Genomic DNA, 18,123 nt, shown 5'->3' with positions numbered 1-18,123 from the left:
GGAGCTCAGAGGGTGAAGGCCTCTGGCTTTGGGGCTGCACTGTCCTTGGGTCTGAGCGTTGCTGAGGACCATGCGTAGGTGCAGGGAACAACGTGGTGAATGTTTTACATCACGTGCAACAATCGGAAATGGGCTTATTTTCAAATCTAGCACCCGCCTTAAACTACACACAGAACAAGCCCCAAGTCTAGCTAAACGGTGTCCTGAAGGGGACGGGGCAAAGAGCCGGCAAAGACAGGCTTTCATACCTGCTGTCAACAACTTCCCAGCCTGTCTCCTCTCACGGGAAGACAGGAGTCAGCACACCCAGCTCACCCCCTGAATCCATCTCGCCTGGTATCCTGCCTCTGTAATAATCTGCACCTGGTCCTATTGGGTTCTGGGGAGGATGCATTGAGCCCGGGAACTCAAATAATTACGGGGGACAACAGAAAATATAACAAGGGCAGGTGTGAAGGTCAAAGGGTCAAAAAAAGGGAACCCGAAGGGGACCATCAAGCAGAGAACCCTGGACAGCGCCCACTGCTCCTCGAAGGTGTCAAGGGAGCCAGCGGACGCCGCCCGGAGGAACTCTGTCCGGATGCGTGAACAGAGGGAGGATCGGAAATAGGCCCCAGAGTCGCAGAGAACCCCCTCAGCCATCATCCTCTCCCCGGTGTTGTAGATGGCCACTTTGGCCATCGCTAGGTGCTGCAGAGGAAGTCCTTCCCTGTCCATAACTCACCTGGAGACCTGAGCAGCATTGCATGGAGGGATGGGATATAGTCCTTCCTAACCCTCATGTCAATCAGCTTATGCCCTGAAGCATAATGATGGCCGCTCTGTTTTCCCACGTGTTTCACCCTTTCTCCTGCTCTATTCGCAGTGCGGATCATAAAGGAGGTGCTGTTTAGAGAATGGCTTTTGGTCCCCCCCTAAGCCTACAGCTGGGGGCTTCAACCTTTTTTCATTTGCGGATCCCTAAAACATTTTGAATGGCGGTGCAGACCCCTTTGGAAATCTTAGCCATAGTCTGCGAACCCAGGGGTCCATGGGCCCCAGGGTGAAAACCACTGCCCTACAGCACAGCTGTATGGGGCTAGACTTTGCCACTCCTAGTCAGATACCTTAGCACCCGACTCCAGAAGTGGTCCCCATGGGCTACACGAAGAACTGTAGGCTCTGCCCGGAGTAAGGGGTGGCATGTAATTGCTCCACCCCAGCAATAGCCGTGGAGGGCTTTCTGCTCCCGACACCCCGCACCCTGGGGGCGGGGAGTAAGTTACTGCAGGCCTCCAAAGGGGCCACCCATTCCCCACTGCTCTCTAGCCTCTTCTTATCCATGTGCTGGCAGTGGGAGCACTGGGTCTGCCCCACACCAAACCCGGACCCAAGAACTGGCTGGGTCGATCTTACCCGCCTGAACAAGGAGGCGGGGGCAGAGCTTTCTCCCGCTTACTGTGCCCTGCTCGGCCGAGTGAGATACGGGCACCGTCTGGCCTGTTTTGATCCGCCCTCCCCAGCAAATACACAAGTTGGGTTTTGGGTCACCGTGTTTTAGGCCAACCAGGCCATGTCTAGACTCAGGTTGTGACCTGTCCCAGGGCTGCTGATGACCCTCCAGGAGGTGGGGCGCCCTCTGAGTGCAGCACTCTGCAGTCTACCTCCCACCTGCTCCCTGGCAGCCGATCCCGGTTTGCCAGCAGCATGGGCACACGGCTGTCCCCTGGCTCCCATCCCGGGGGCCACAGGGACCCTGGGGGGCCGTGATGTGGGTATAACACTTACAATATTCATGATGGCCAGGATGTACTGCTCTATGTCCCGCCGCCCGTGGTACCCCACCATCATTTTATCGGCCACCACGAGGGTCTCCACGTAGCGCTCGGTGCTGACGGATCTCTTCAGGGGCAGTTGGCCTCGTTGGCTGTTATTGCTTGATGGTTTCAGAGGGGAGGGCTTGAGCGTCCGCAGCCACCAAGGTCTCCCCTTCCAGGGCTTCTCATCTGAGGAGAGAAAGGGGCCTTCTGGCTTTGGGGTGCGCTTTGGTGCGCGTGAATGGGATTCATCACAACCCTGTCCTGCCAGTTCCCCTTGTAGCCCAGCCCTGGTAGCCACCCTCCTCGCCATCTGCCCTTGCACTTCAATGCCGAGGCGGGCGGCACCTTCTGCTACCCCGAGCCGGAGCCCTTTCCTCAGCGCGGCCCGTGCTCTGCTCTGTCGTGGGGAGCAGCTGCGCAGATTTAGAAACTACAAAGAAATAACCTGAAAACAAGGCAACGGCAAATCATTTTCTTCTCCTTTTATCTGCCGGGACCCGAGTTTGAGATTCGGGATTCCCCCTGCAGCAAGAGCTGCAACCTCTAAGGGTACGTCTACACTGTAAAAAAACCAACCCCACAGCAGCGAATCTCAGAGCCCGGCTCAACTGACTGGCGCTGGCCGGGCTCATGCTAAAAATAGGGCTCAAAATAGCAGCGTAGACATTCCCGGGTGGGGAATGGGGCCTGGGCTCTGAAACCCAGTGCGGAGGGTGGATCTCGGAGCCTGGGCTCCATCTCGAGCGGGAACGTCTACGTGGCTATTTTTATCCTCGCAGCAGGAGCCCGAGTCCATTGACCTGGGCTCTGGGACTCACTGCTGGAGGTTTTATTTTGCCGTTTGGATGTACCCCAAAGCAGCAGCAGGACTGTGGTATTTTGCTGCAAGCTTCAAGAGCAGTTGGTGCCACCAGCTGGTGCAGCGAGCCCTCTGCCCCCCAACTGGCTGCCTCCCAATGGGTTCAACCTCCCTGGGCTCCTTCCCCACCGCCAAACACTCATGGTGACTTCCCCTGGGGAGAAGCATCTTGCAAGGAATTCTGGGAGCTGCGGTCTGCTGGAAGGCGGTGGCCAATGCTCCCACTGACCTCACCAACTGGGAAACCAGAGGCAGGGCGAATTCATGTCCTCTCTGTCCTGACGTGGGACTCAATCCATAACATCCCCCTGGGCGGGAATGCGGCCGTGTCTGGCCATCAGGGAGAGGTGACTCTCAGTCACTGCCTTGCGGCAGCTCGGGCTAGCCCACTGGGGCTGACGGGGAGGAGCTCTTTGTTGCACACAGGCGAGGCTGGGCTGCTCAGGCAGTCGGGGCGCAGGGGATGGGAGGGAGTGTCGCTGCTGCTGCGGCCAGTTGGGCTGTGGTTGTTCTGAGCTGTATTTGGCCCGTGGCTCTTACTCTGTGGTCTTTGCTTTCCAAGAAACAACTGGGAACAGCCTCGCGTTCGAGGAAGCCGGGGAATGTGGCAAAGAGTCAGCCTTGCGTAACACGGGGCCAGGAGAGTCCAGATCGTCTCCTGATGCTCCGGCAGGCACAGGTGGGACGGAGCTCGCCTCAGACCCCGCCTCAGGCACCAGCCCTTAGAGCTGCGCTTCCTCAGCGGGTCAGGGAGATGCTGGATTTACGTGCTCTGGGTCAAACGCATCCTGCAGTGACATTCAAACTTGCCAAGGGCCTGGGGCAGCTGCCTCTCTGCATTCTCTGACCCTGACAGAGAACCCTGGAGCTTCTCCTTTCATCTTCCTTTAGTGCGATCAGCAGGCGCCTACCCAGGGCAGCCTAGGGGTGGGATTGTCGCCTTGCCACACACTACAGACAATGGGGATGAATCTCAGATCCCCCCTGCTCCCAAATCAGAGGCCCTGGCCCCAAAGGAGAATCTCCCCTCCCACTGCAGGACCTACCACACACTATGTATTTCAGGTACATATATAATATCCAAGTGTCTGACAATCTTTAATGTCTTCTCCTCACCAGGGAGGCAGGGCCGTGCTGCTCTCCTGCATTCACAGAGGGGGAACTGAGTCACAGAGGCTAAGTGGCTTGCCCCAGGACACACAGACAGTCTGTGGTAGAGCAGGGAACAGGGCGCAGGTAACCCAGGTCACAGGCTAGCACCCTAACCACTGTTCTTCAGCTCTACACACCCGTGTGCATACACCACACAGTGCATTAGAATATGATGCATAATCAGATCAGTTAGTCCGTAGGCTCTCTGTGGCAGGGAGCAGTTCTCTGCCGGCTGATCACAGACCTGTGCACGGCGCTGGGGATTGGTACGGCTGGCACGACAGAAAGGATTTGTGATAGTGAAATGGGGCCCGTAGGTGGGGGTTCAGCATCGTTCCGCAGAATGGAGGTCGCCACAAATTTTGCAGCTGGAAAGGGCACTTCTACCGGCACCCTCTGGGCCATCTGTATCTGGGGGTTCATCACCTCTAAAGGAGTCCTGTCCTATGCTCTTCTAGGGCACCGATCATCAGAACCCAGATGGCGAGGAGAAGGGGGAGGGCCGCCCAGTGGAGGGGTAAGAAAGGAAGGTAAATACATAACTGCCCTCCTTTCCCAATACCTCCCAGAGCCCACGGTGACTCTCGGAAGCTGCTGTTTCTCTCCTGTGAACGGCTCCGGTGTTCTCACCCTGTCCATGGAGCATCCGACAGCATAGCAGCGCAAATGTGACTCACACTGACAAAGGGAAGTGTAACGCTCCAGCCCAAACATGAGCCAAACATCCCACATGGCAAAGGGGGGGCAAAGCCCCAACTCGCCACAGCCGGGGCCAGAGATCCAGGATGAGGGGTGGACCGGCATCATCCGCACATGCACTGACATTCCTCTACCCAGGGTGTGCCCCTAAACACCAGGCACTGATACACAGAGCACGCCTCGAGCACACAGACACAGTAACACAGTACACACACACACACACACAGAGCACGCCTCTAGCACAGACACAGCACACACACACACAAACACGGCACACAGACACAGCACACACACACACTCAGCACCAGAGACTCACCCAAACATACAGTACCTCACCCCACACCTCCTCACACAAACACATCCACACAGAGACACAACCCCTACCCCCAACACAGAGATACTCACACAAGGCACCTCCCTCCCAGATCCCCCCTCTAAACAGAACCTCCCTCCCAGGACCCCCCCAAAAACCTCCCTCCCAGGTTCCCGCCCCCCCCAGAACCTCCCTCCCTGCTCCGCCCCCCCCCGAATGAACCATCCTCCCAGGTCCCTGCCCCCCAGAACCTCCCTCCCAGGTACCCCTCCCCCCCAGATACCGTTCCCCCCACAGGCACCAAAACTCATGGTACTATACCCCACTCAAAGAATCACCCAACCTACAGTCCCCCCTCACATGGTGCATAGACACTTCAGTTGTGCTCACCCCAACGTAACAACACTCACCCACCCACCCAGAACGGAGACGCCCACGAACACTCACCAGCATACACAGATACCCGCATGCACAGGACATGCTCAAGATGGCACCTATGATGCAAAGTCTGGATCCAGGTCTATGGTTTGGGGGTATCGGGGTCACACAGACACTCATGCTCACCAGCTCAGTGTCTCATCCTCAGACTGCGAGGGGAGGACGTGAGATGAGGAGGGATTCCTTCCTTTAACCCTAACTGTATATATTTTGATCACCCCTCCCCCCCCCCACACGCACATTTTCACAACGTTATTCATCATTACCCCCTTGTGCGTGTGCATCCTTTAATTACATGAGCACATGCTAATTTTCCACAGCACCCCCGCCTCGTTCAGCGCATCGGATGGATGGCGCTCAATTAACAAGCAACTAGTTCAGGTTTTCTTTTCTCCTCATTGTTCCATGTGGGTCCCTAGGCCTTATTCGCTGCATGCTATTCATCCAGTCTCAGACTCTCTTGCACCCAGTCCCAGTCTCCTTGCCCAGCAGTCCCAGTCTCCCCCACCCAAACACCCAGTCTCAGTTTCCCTTTCCCCCCAACCCTCCTGCCATCCTCTGGTCTCATTCTGCCCTCAAACACCTCCAAGCTCCTTGTCCCAGTCTAATACCCCAACCCCCACTCCAGCTCTTGTCCTAGTTGAGTCAGGTGGCTTCCTTTTTCCCAGTGCCTGGGCTCTGCAGGGGGAGGGGGACATTGAGGCCACAGTTGAGACTGGCTCCCAGCTCTCAATTCCAATGCCTGAACCAAGACCCTGGCCCAGCAAGTCCTGTTCAGTGTGGACGGAATCTTCAGGGAATTTAACACCAAAGCTCTAGAAAGTCTCCACTGAGCATGTGCAAACTGGAATTTTTCAAAGGCTTATAACTTGGCCAAATTTGGGTGGATTTTCATGGGGGCAGCAAAAGCCACATCCCTGACACAAAGGCCACCCACCTGCCAAACTTCAAGTCCTTGCTACAAAGCATGGGGTTGCTAAAGCTTCTGAAAGAAAAAGGTCACCAGGATTTTTTAACGTTAGCAAAGCAATACATTTTTCACTGCACCCATTCTCGGAAACGGCTGAACTGCGTTGGCTGAAATATAAAGTTACAAGCAACGGGAAACTGGGTCTTATAATGGAAAGTGTCAGGGAACCTTAATAATAGCCAGGTGCTGCCAGCCCTGCCTATAACTATCATAGCTTCATGTAATCCCTGCTGACACCGAAGGGACTCTTCATCCCTGCGTGGTGACTATGGCATGTGTACAGGGTTAGTCCCCGTACGGGCACTTGGAACAATGTCCCTAGTCGAGTCATCTGCCTGGATTGAACTCCCGACCTCTGGATCTAAAATCTCTTTGAGCTAAAGAACCAATCCCATTAGTTTACAGGCAGTAGCTGACTCGTGATCTTTTATATGTGGCCTAAGCGTTACAAGGGGACAGAGGTACAGTGTGATAGCCTGGTTTACATTTGGTTTCCAGAGTCGGCATTCCTGGCCTCTCTGAAACAAGCTCGGCGACGCCAGGTTCTCATGGATGGGAGAGAAATCTGGCTCGATCAGCGGGATTCTCTGGCACACACGGAGGTGACTATCATAGCGTTGGGGAGGATTTGAGGGTTTGTCTGTCAACATCGATACCTAAAACACCGCAGGCCGCGTCCATGTGCGAGTGCTGCAGAGATGATCGCTTGTACACAACATGGGGGCTTCCCTCGCCTTCACTCCCTGTGCTCACGTTGGCTCCCAGGCTGAGAGGCTCAATGAAATACTCTTCCTCCTCGGCAACGATCACCCCGTGCTGGAAAAGGAGAGAGGGAGGGGGCAGTGAGGAGGGAAGCAGGGTGCTGTCTCCCAACTGCAAAACTCCACCCCCCCAGGGGACAAAGAGGGTAAGACGCATCAGCTGCCGTGGATGAAATAGGAACAGAACTGAACCTTCACACAGAGCTTAAACCAACATAGCCTTGCTTGCGAGCGTAGTCCCGGGTTGATTGTGGAACTATGAATGTTTTCTGGGAGCATTCACATATTCATTAGTTAAATGGCTGCTTTTATAGAATCATACAATATCAGGGTTGGAAGGGACCTCTGGAGGTCATCTAGTCCAACCCCCTGCTCAAAGCAGGACCAATCCCCAACTAAATCCCCAAATGGCTCCCTCAAGGATTGAACTCACAACCCTGGGTTTAGCAGGCCAATGCTCAAACCACTGAGCTATCCCTCGCCCCCCCCATTCAGTCTTACTAATACTAATTCAGTATTAGCCAAAGTCATACCTAGCTCCCATATGGTCCTTTTCATCCATAGAGCTCAAAGTACTTTACAAAGGAGGTAAGCCCTTTAAAGGTATTTAGATGACTAGACCTAGATGTTTCTGAAAATCTCACTAGGCACTTTTTTGCATCTTTAGGCACCTAAATACCTTTGAAAATCTAGCCTAAAGTCACCCAGCAATCCAGGTCTCAAAAGTCCCAGGCAGGGGTGGGAGGGGGTGTCTACCCACTAGACCACACAGCCTCCTCATTATGTTTCTTCCTTCACACTAGGTGATTGGCCAGCTAAGGCTTGGTCTACACTGAACATTTAGGTCAGTGGAAGAACAGCTAGGTCAATGGAAGAATACTTCCCTCGACCTAGGTGCTGTTGCTCCGGGAGGTGGTGTCTCTACACCCACCGACAAACCCCTTTGCTTGGTCTAGGCTGTATCTATTCTTGGGGGTTATGCCGGCAGAGCTATGGTGCGGTAGCAATGCTAGTAGAGTGCTGCAGTGTAGACATGGCCCAAATCCACTGGCATTGCTTCTGGTCCCTGACCAGCTTCCACTTCTGATTTCTCCCCGCCCCCTTGATTGAACATATCTCAGCGGTGGCTGCACAATTCGCTTTCTGCAAACCGGTGTGCAAGCAAAACTCTGCCCTCCTGAAAAGCAGTCAAGAGAGGGTGGGGGACCACTCGAAATGCAATTCAGAACCAGCAGGATGCCTGCGAATACTTTTCCCTAGAGCCTGCCCGGCTCGTTAGGCCAGACTAATGGTCTAGGTGACCCACAAGGATTTTTGCTAGCCTAAATTCTATGCTCAGCTCAGCTCTGCATGGTCTGAGGGAAGCCTATCTATCTTAAGTGCTTATATGATCACTGTTATGCCCATACATCAGCACCTCACAATTGTTAATGTATTTATCCTCGCCCCACTCCGGTAAGGTACGAAGTGCTGCTAACCCCATTTCACAATCGGCGAACGGAGGGAGAAAGGGACTTAGGGCTTGTCTACACAAACCTGGAGTTCCCAGCAAGCTGGGGTGTGAATCTGCCCTGTAGTAGCCTGCCGCAGACTAGCTGTCCGTGTGAACCCTTTGATGAGCCTTTTTGAAACAGGCATAGACCAAAGTGCATTAAAGAACTGTTCAGGTGGGTCCAGACAGTCCGTCTGTGGGAGATTCACAGCCCAGTTTGCCGCAGACTAATTGTGCAGGTAGAGAAACCCCAAGCGACTTCTCCAAAGTCACGCAGGAAATCAGGGGTGGAGCAGTGAACTGAATCTGAGTCTTCCCGGCTAATCCCCTAACCACTGGGCCACGCTGCCTCTCGGTGCTCATAACTAAAGTACAGCCCTGGGAACAGCAACGTTTGGGTTCCCTTCCAAGCTCTCCCACTGTTTGTTCTCTGGCAAATCACTTCACCCCTCTGGCCCCAAGCTTCTGGCTCCGTGGGGTGAGACTGGAGATCGATAAAGCCCCCTGAGATCCTTGCATGGAAGGTGCTATGTAAGTAAAATAATGATTGCTGGGAACGTGGGGGTGAGCATTCTTTGGGGGTCTATGCTGCCTCCCTAACAGGGCTCTCTCTGTCTCCTCCTTCCCCCCTCTCCCCGCTATGAAAGCTGAATCAGGGGAGTGTGCACGCCGCGAAGTCCCCATCTCCACCGAGTGCTGGGGGATTTCCTTCTGCACCAAGCTCTGTTGCTCTTGGCCCGGCTCCACCTTTTCATACACAAGCGAGGTAGTGTGAGGTTAGCCTGGCAAGGATTCCAACAGAAAGCCGAGCGTCGGCCTGCAACGCCAGCTGGCTGCTGGCTTTGTGGGACAGGGGGAAGGAGGTCACTGCCGGCTTATGGTGGAACAGCGGGAAGGGAGAGCACGGAACTGCCTGGAAATCGTGTGCAGCTAGAAAAGGACCCTACCGATCTGCCCGGGACATCATCTCTGGGACCACTGCAGAGTTTCTAGTGTGCAGGGGACACCACCGCCTCTCCTGCCCGTGCGTGTGTGAAGCTCTGACCTTTCTGGGGTCCAAAAGCAGCTCTGCAACGGGCCAGGCTGAGTGGCTTGGGTTGCTGACATGACATCTGGCTGCTGAAAGGGGACGGACCGGAGTCCTTCGAGATGTAGCTGCGGTTTGTGGGGGAGATGAGCCGGACATCCTGTCTGCGCTTTGCTCAAGTCACCTGCAGAGCAGGAATGGGCTCTGAACCGTCTATCCCATTCGCTGATAGCCAGGCGTGGGAGGGTTTGAGCGCTGAGCCGGCAAACACTTACACGGGATATTGCTAACGACACTTGCCTCCTTTGTGAAGGGCTTTGAGATCTGCGGATGCAAAGTGCGATGTAAGAGCTCGGGATTATTATATAAGATTCATGAGTAAAGTTAAGCACGCCTGTGTTTGGAGGACGGGGCCTTGATTTGTCATTCTTACGAGTTTTGACTCGAGAGGGATCCAAGCCACGAAGTTCACGTCTGGATTAGGCTCTGGATCCAAACGTCCCCAAAATACAGGGAAGTTTGGAGTTGGGAGGCTAAGGTTCTCAGATGCCACAGCACAAAGGGGTTCAAATACTAGGGGGATGGGCTGCCTTATAAAAATGAGAAAGACAGACAGGCTCCGTCTAGACATAGGAGCCAGTAGTGATAATCAGATCATGATCTTGATGATACCAGAGGTGGGAGATATTCACCAGAGCAGAGCTCTGGGGTCGAACTCGGATGGATAGCGAATTATGTTGACTTCCAAGGTCATTTTCCCGCCCCGAGTCTTAATTAAATTAAAACTGTTGCAATCAGGAAATTAACCCCACCTCCAACATCAACAGATAAAAAGGGGCCAAGTTCTACTCTTACTTCCCTTGGTGTAAAAACCAGAGTTAATTCCAGTGAAGTCAGTAGAATGACTCTGATTCACACCAATGCGAGAGCAGGATTTGATCCCAAGCATTACTCATGCCAAATGTAAAGGCCTGAAAAATTCAAGATTCAGAAAGAAAATCAGACTGTGGCACAATAATTAATTCCATAGTCCTTGATGGTCAGATAGAACTGACAGCACAGGAGGGCCCGCATAGGCTGTCTGTCTGTCTGTCTGAAGTATTTACACAGCTCCAATCACTAGAGTATTTATTAATCATTATTATTATTATTTGCATTGCAGTAGGACTCAATAGACCCAGTCATGGAGCAGGACTCCACTATTCTAGGTGCTAGACAAACACTGAACAAAAAGACAGTTTCTGTCCCAAACACCTTACAATCTACAGTATGTATTTGTCTACAGGGATAGAATGTTGGCTCATAGGGTTTTATCAGTCCCGATCTCTACTGCAAGGTTATAAACCATGGAGTTCTTTTTGGCAGAGACAGCAATGGGTGCTGTTTTTTACTCCAGGTTTGTACAGCTCCCAGCACAATGGGGTCCTGATTTGGATGGGAGGCCCTACTGCAATACAACTCATAATAGGAATAACTTACCAGTTAAATCAAATTCTTTATCAAACCCGTTAATAATTAGCATTAAGGAGGAACTGGAATGTTTTTAAACCCTGTCAAAAGCTCAGAATGTCACGTGCTATGCCTCCCCGTGAATATTAATGTTAATACCTAGCCTGTCTCCCCCAAAGCACTTCACAAAGGAGGGTAAGTAGCATTAGTCCCTTTTTACAGATGCAGAAATTGAGGCACAGGGAAGCAAAGTGACTTACCCAAGGCCCGCAGCCATTCAACAGCAGAGGAGGGAGTCGAACGCAGGCAGACTGATTTGCAAGCCAACTTTCCTAACTACCAGACTATACCGCTCCTTGGCCCTAGCAGCAGGCCTGGTGTCTTGTGAACTCAAATCATGGGAGGTAAAGGAAGGAAAGTGTGATTTTCAACCCTTTCCTTCTGAGCTGAGGTTATCTGTGGTGCTCCCAGGCACCTGGGTCTCGGGGATCCCAAACAGCCAGTGGATTGAAATATTGCTTTGGGTAATGCAAGGTTTTCAGTTCCCCTTTAGGGCCCAGGCAGAGAAGGGCTGCTGGGCCTGCTTTCTGCCGCCTCCAGCTGTTTTTCGTTGCAGGCTTGTTGGCGGCCTTGCCTTGCTGGCAGCTAACAGCCTGTGCAAGTTTTGGAATCCTGACCATTCTGCCCTTCGCTTCCGACAGCTTAAGCCTCGGTGACTTTTATTCTGTTCAAAATGAAGTGTAGCAAAGAGCACATTGCATGAGGCAGCTCTCAGTCCTGGGATGGGTGCGCATTTGTGGGTAGCAATGGATACAGGAGATGGATGTGTTCAGATCTGCATGTGTGTTCAGATGATTGTGATTGTGAGTGTGGTGTAGATGTCTCAGGGTGTGTTTAGATAGCAGGATAGAGAGTGTGTGTGTGTGTGTGCGCACAGGTAGCTAGCAATAGGAGTCAATGTGTATCTATGTAATTATCAGTGGGCCAAACTCAGAAGTGACATAAGGTGTGAGCTATACATCATTAAGTGGGTGTGAGCTAGTGTAACTTGCATGCTGAGGCAGTGGTGGGTGCAATGGGGAGGAGTAGCAGGAAATTCAGAGAACAAGGGATGGTCTGATTTACGTTACCCCTTCTCACCCTCTCTCCTCATGTCCGTTGCTTTTCCTGCAACACCCATCCAGCTTCTACCTCCTTCATGTACAATTTACACCAACGTACGCCAACTGGCACCACTTAGCAACATCTAACATACAGCCCACTTTCCATCCCCTCTCAACTTTGCTCTGTGTGAACGGGTGCAGGAAGTCAGCGGATGTACCTGGCATGGGGCGTGTTGGCCATAAGGAACAATCCTGCACTGGCCCCTGGGACAGGGTCTGGGTGAACTAATAGGTCTTTTCCATCTGTATTTTACTGGAGACAGAGGGAGCAGGTGAGAGAGAGAAAAACAGAGCAAGAGAGATTGCGGGTTTGGGGTTGTGTGCGTGGCTGCTGAGTGAAATGTTGGGGCTTGAGGTGCCCTGGCAATTGGTGGTGGCTGAGGGAATGCCGGGTGGAATGCTGGGGTCTGAGGGTGTCGGGGTGGTGACGGGTGACTGGGGGGCAGCCGGGTGGAATGCTGGGGTCTGAGGGTGTCGGGGCGGTGACGGGTGACTGGGGGGCTGCGGGTGGAATGCTGGGGTCTGAGGGTGTCGGGGTGGTGACGGGCGACTGGGGGGCTGCGGGTGGAATGCTGGGGTCTGAGGGTGTCGGGGTGGTGACGGGTGACTGGGGGGCTGCGGGTGGAATGCTGGGGTCTGAGGGTGTCGGGGTGGTGACGGGGACTGGGGGGCTGCGGGTGGAATGCTGGGGTCTGAGGGTGTCGGGGTGGTGACGGGTGACTGGGGGGCTGCGGATGGAATGCTGGGGTCTGAGGGTGCCCTGGCAGTTGTGGGTGGCTGGGGTGTGAAGGTGTCAGAGTAGTTGGGGGTGACTGGGGGGCTGCCAGGTAGAATGCTGGGGTCTGAGGGTGTCGGGGTGGTGACAGGTGACTGGGGGGCTGCGGGTGGAATGCTGGGGTCTGAGGGTGCCCTGGCAGTTGTGGGTGGCTGGGGTGTGAAGGTGTCAGAGTAGTTGGGGGTGACTGGGGGGCTGCCAGGTAGAATGTTGGGGTCTGAGGGTGTCGGGGTGGTGACAGGTGACTGGGGGGCGGCCAGGTGGAATGCTGGGGTCTGAGGGTGCCCTGGCAGTTGGGGGTGGCTGGGGTGTGAAGGTATCAGAGTGGTTGGGGGTGGCTGGGGGGCTGCCAGGTGGAATGCTGGGGTCTGAGGGTGTCAGGGTGGTGACGGGCGACTGGGGGGCTGCGGGTGGAATGCTGGGGTCTGAGGGTGTCAGGGTGGTGACGGGCGGCTGGGGGGCTGCGGGTGGAATGCTGGGGTCTGAGGGTGTCGGGGTGGTGACGGGCGGCTGGGGGGCTGCGGGTGGAATGCTGGGGTCTGAGGGTGTCGGGGTGGTGACGGGCGGCTGGGGGGCTGCGGGTGGAATGCTGGGGTCTGAGGGTGTCGGGGTGGTGACGGCGACTGGGGGGCTGCGGGTGGAATGCTGGGGTCTGAGGGTGTCGGGGTGGTGACGGGCGACTGGGGGGCTGCCAGGTGGAATGCTGGGGTCTGAGGGTGTCGGGGTGGTGACGGGCGACTGGGGGGCTGCCAGGTGGAATGCTGGGGTCTGAGGGTGTCGGGGTGGTGACGGGCGACTGGGGGGCTGCGGGTGGAATGCTGGGGTCTGAGGGTGTCGGGGTGGTGACGGGCGACTGGGGGGCTGCGGGTGGAATGCTGGGGTCTGAGGGTGTCGGGGTGGTGATGGGCGACTGGGGGGCTGCGGGTGGAATGCTGGTGTCTGAGGGTGTCGGGGTGGTAACGGGGACTGGGGGGCTGCGGGTGGAATGCTGGGGTCTGAGGGTGTCGGGGTGGTAACGGGGACTGGGGGGCTGCGGGTGGAATGCTGGGGTCTGAGGGTGTCGGGATGGTGACGGGCGACTGGGGGGCTGCGGGTGGAATGCTGGGGTCTGAGGGTGTCGGGGTGGTGACGGGGACTGGGGGGCTGCGGGTGGAATGCTGGGGTCTGAGGGTGTCGGGGTGGTGACGGGGACTGGGGGGCTGCGGGTGGAATGCTGGGGTCTGAGGGTGTCGGGATGGTGACGGGCGACTGGGGGGCTGCGGGTGGAATGCTGGGGTCTGAGGGTGTCGGGATGGTGACGGGCGACTGGGGGGCTGCGGGTGGAATGCTGGGGTCTGAGGGTGTCGGGATGGTGACGGGCGACTGGGGGGCTGCGGGTGGAATGCTGGGGTCTGAGGGTGTCGGGGTGGTGACGGGCGACTGGGGGGCTGCGGGTGGAATGCTGGGGTCTGAGGGTGTCGGGGTGGTGACGGGCGACTGGGGGGCTGCGGGTGGAATGCTGGGGTCTGAGGGTGTCGGGATGGTGACGGGCGACTGGGGGGCTGCGGGTGGAATGCTGGGGTCTGAGGGTGTCGGGGTGGTGACGGGCGACTGGGGGGCTGCGGGTGGAATGCTGGGGTCTGAGGGTGTCGGGGTGGTGACGGGCGACTGGGGGGCGGCCAGGTGGAATGCTGGGGTCTGAGGGTGCCCTGGCAGTTGGGGGTGGCTGGGGTGTGAAGGTATCAGAGTGGTTGGGGGTGGCTGGGGGGCTGCCGGGTGGAATGCTGGGGTCTGAGGGTGTCAGGGTGGTGACGGGCGACTGGGGGGCTGCCGGGTGGAATGCTGGGGTCTGAGGGTGTCAGGGTGGTGACGGGCGACTGGGGGGCTGCCGGGTGGAATGCTGGGGTCTGAGGGTGTCAGGGTGGTGACGGGCGACTGGGGGGCTGCCGGGTGGAATGCTGGGGTCTGAGGGTGTCAGGGTGGTGACGGGCGACTGGGGGGCTGCCGGGTGGAATGCTGGGGTCTGAGGGTGTCAGGGTGGTGACGGGCGACTGGGGGGCTGCGGGTGGAATGCTGGGGTCTGAGGGTGTCAGGGTGGTGACGGGCGACTGGGGGGCTGCGGGTGGAATGCTGGGGTCTGAGGGTGTCAGGGTGGTGACGGGCGACTGGGGGGCTGCGGGTGGAATGCTGGGGTCTGAGGGTGTCAGGGTGGTGACGGGCGACTGGGGGGCTGCGGGTGGAATGCTGGGGTCTGAGGGTGTCGGGATGGTGACGGGCGACTGGGGGGCTGCGGGTGGAATGCTGGGGTCTGAGGGTGTCGGGATGGTGACGGGCGACTGGGGGGCTGCGGGTGGAATGCTGGGGTCTGAGGGTGTCGGGATGGTGACGGGCGACTGGGGGGCTGCGGGTGGAATGCTGGGGTCTGAGGGTGTCGGGATGGTGACGGGCGACTGGGGGGCTGCGGGTGGAATGCTGGGGTCTGAGGGTGTCGGGATGGTGACGGGCGACTGGGGGGCTGCGGGTGGAATGCTGGGGTCTGAGGGTGTCGGGATGGTGACGGGCGACTGGGGGGCTGCGGGTGGAATGCTGGGGTCTGAGGGTGTCGGGGTGGTGACGGGCGACTGGGGGGCTGCGGGTGGAATGCTGGGGTCTGAGGGTGTCGGGGTGGTGACGGGCGACTGGGGGGCTGCGGGTGGAATGCTGGGGTCTGAGGGTGTCGGGGTGGTGACGGGCGACTGGGGGGCTGCGGGTGGAATGCTGGGGTCTGAGGGTGTCGGGGTGGTGACGGGCGACTGGGGGGCTGCGGGTGGAATGCTGGGGTCTGAGGGTGTCGGGGTGGTGACGGGCGACTGGGGGGCTGCGGGTGGAATGCTGGGGTCTGAGGGTGTCGGGGTGGTGACGGGCGACTGGGGGGCTGCGGGTGGAATGCTGGGGTCTGAGGGTGTCGGGGTGGTGACGGGCGACTGGGGGGCTGCGGGTGGAATGCTGGGGTCTGAGGGTGTCGGGGTGGTGACGGGCGACTGGGGGGCTGCGGGTGGAATGCTGGGGTCTGAGGGTGTCGGGGTGGTGACGGGCGACTGGGGGGCTGCGGGTGGAATGCTGGGGTCTGAGGGTGTCGGGGTGGTGACGGGCGACTGGGGGGCTGCGGGTGGAATGCTGGGGTCTGAGGGTGTCGGGGTGGTGACGGGCGACTGGGGGGCTGCGGGTGGAATGCTGGGGTCTGAGGGTGTCGGGGTGGTGACGGGCGACTGGGGGGCTGCGGGTGGAATGCTGGGGTCTGAGGGTGTCGGGGTGGTGACGGGCGGCTGGGGGGCTGCGGGTGGAATGCTGGGGTCTGAGGGTGTCGGGGTGGTGACGGGCGGCTGGGGGGCTGCGGGTGGAATGCTGGGGTCTGAGGGTGTCGGGGTGGTGACGGGTGACTGGGGGGCTGCGGGTGGAATGCTGGGGTCTGAGGGTGTCGGGGTGGTGATGGGTGACTGGGGGGCTGCGGGTGGAATGCTGGGGTCTGAGGGTGTCGGGGTGGTGATGGGTGACTGGGGGGCTGCGGGTGGAATGCTGGGGTCTGAGGGTGCCCTGGCAGTTGGGGGTGCTGGGGCGGTTGGCAGTGACAATTGGACAGTTCTGTTCAGTGAGGAGAGAAAGCAGAGCGGGAAGGGGGAGATGCTCTTGGCATCTAGGCAGGGCTGGCTCCAGGTTTTCTGCCACTCCAAGCGGCGGAAAAAAAAAAAAAAAGCCGATCGGTGACACTTCAGCGGCAGTTCAATCGCGCCGCTCCATTCTTCGGTGGCGGGTCCTTCACTCCCTCTCTTCCTCTTCGGCGGCAGCTCAAAGAGGAAGAGAGGGACTGAGGGACCCACTGCCGAATTCCCGCCGAAGAACCAGACGTGCCGCCCCAATAGTGGATGGAGTGCCGCTGCCGCCCCTTTGTATTGGCTGCCCCAAGCACCTGCTTCCTTCGCTGGTGCCTGGAGCCAGCCCTGCATCTCGGATCCTGTTTCCTGTCCCAAGCGGCCCTAGCTGCCTGCACTCTGAGGACCCAGGGGAGGAAGCACGACGGCCGAGTGAGGGGGTGATGGGGGGGTTCGGTGCCTGATGCGGTCAGCTCCCCAGAAGGCTGCCCTGTGAGGTGGCTGGGCGCAGCTTGGACGTTGCCAGACTCCCCCCACCCAAGCACCTGGACTCCCTTTCCCCATCCCCCACACTGATGTCCATAAGCTCCCCAGGACAGCGGAACTTCGCTCAGGTAATGGGGAGATTTCTGGGCTTGCAGAGGGTTTATTTCCTGCCCTGTTGCACCCTCCCAAGTGGGGTTGGGCGTTCGTCTGTCATTGGGATCTCTCCATCCCCCATCCATTCCCCTGGGATGTTCTGGGCTTGGTCAAAGTACTGTCTGGCCATCAGGTGTCCTGGGATGTGTGGGCCGCTGTGGGAAAGGCATTGATACCAGATCCCTTATGAGTCAGCAGTGTCCAATGCACCCACCAGCTCACCCTCTGAGTCCTAGAAAATCCGCTAGGACATCACTGGAGCGCTTACCCTCAGATGCATGGAGAGCCCAAACTGACACAGCAATCTGGGGAGGGGGAAAGGATCCAGGATGCATCCTGGTGCCGGGGGTGGGGTGGAAACATGGTAAAAGGATCCTTGACATAATGAGCCAGATTCTCATTACATTAGGGCCTTTTCAATGGCAACGTAAAGCTGCATTAAAGGCGGTGTAAATTCATGCCCATGTTAATGCCCTTTTATGTTGCCCGAAGGGCCTTGGCATAAAGGAGGATCTGGCCCACCGACTCGATTCCTATGTATGTTTACCCCACTATGGAATATGTTTGCGCCATCCTTCTCTCTGGGGGGCAACAGGGTATCATACTTGGCAAGCTATTCTCTGGAGGTAGCACCAAGCCCCATGTATGGGGAAGCCCCAGAGATACCACACCTGCCATCAAGGGGAAGCAGAAGGTGACAAAGTAAATGCTAATGTGACCAGTGAGACGCTGGACTCCGCCCTCGTCCATGCAGGAGGCACTAGGGATACTGGACAGTCTCACAGCATAAGCACAATATATCCTCTCTGTGACTCAGACGACACACTGCATCCCCGCCTGGCAAGGTTGATGTCACAATGTGACAGCACTACCTCATCTCTCATTAAGGCGTTGCCAGGGCAGAGCGATGCAAGGTTTGCAATCCAGCCGTCTGGCATCACTAGGCAATTCTTTTTCCCCAGCAGATTAAACATAACTG

The 18,123-nt window shown here is 57.1% G+C and overlaps 1 protein-coding gene across 2 annotated transcripts in view; it reads right to left on the bottom strand.

The window, feature by feature from the left end:
* The window catches only part of ADAMTS10 (ADAM metallopeptidase with thrombospondin type 1 motif 10), a 137,455-nt gene that overhangs the window by 56,287 nt on the left and 63,045 nt on the right, over positions 1–18,123 (bottom strand). For both annotated transcript variants that reach the window (XM_005281234.5, XM_065578598.1), the window contains 2 exons: positions 6,887–7,046; positions 1,768–1,985 (listed from right to left, as the gene is read on the bottom strand). In XM_005281234.5, coding sequence (XP_005281291.2) covers positions 1,768–1,985; positions 6,887–7,046 — 378 coding nt within the window. The remainder of the gene's footprint in view (positions 1–1,767; positions 1,986–6,886; positions 7,047–18,123) is intronic.

Source organism: Chrysemys picta, chromosome 25, assembly GCF_011386835.1.
Source record: "Chrysemys picta bellii isolate R12L10 chromosome 25, ASM1138683v2, whole genome shotgun sequence".
Taxonomy (NCBI): Eukaryota; Metazoa; Chordata; order Testudines; family Emydidae; genus Chrysemys; species Chrysemys picta.
This window is presented reverse-complemented; position numbering and strand designations above follow the sequence as displayed.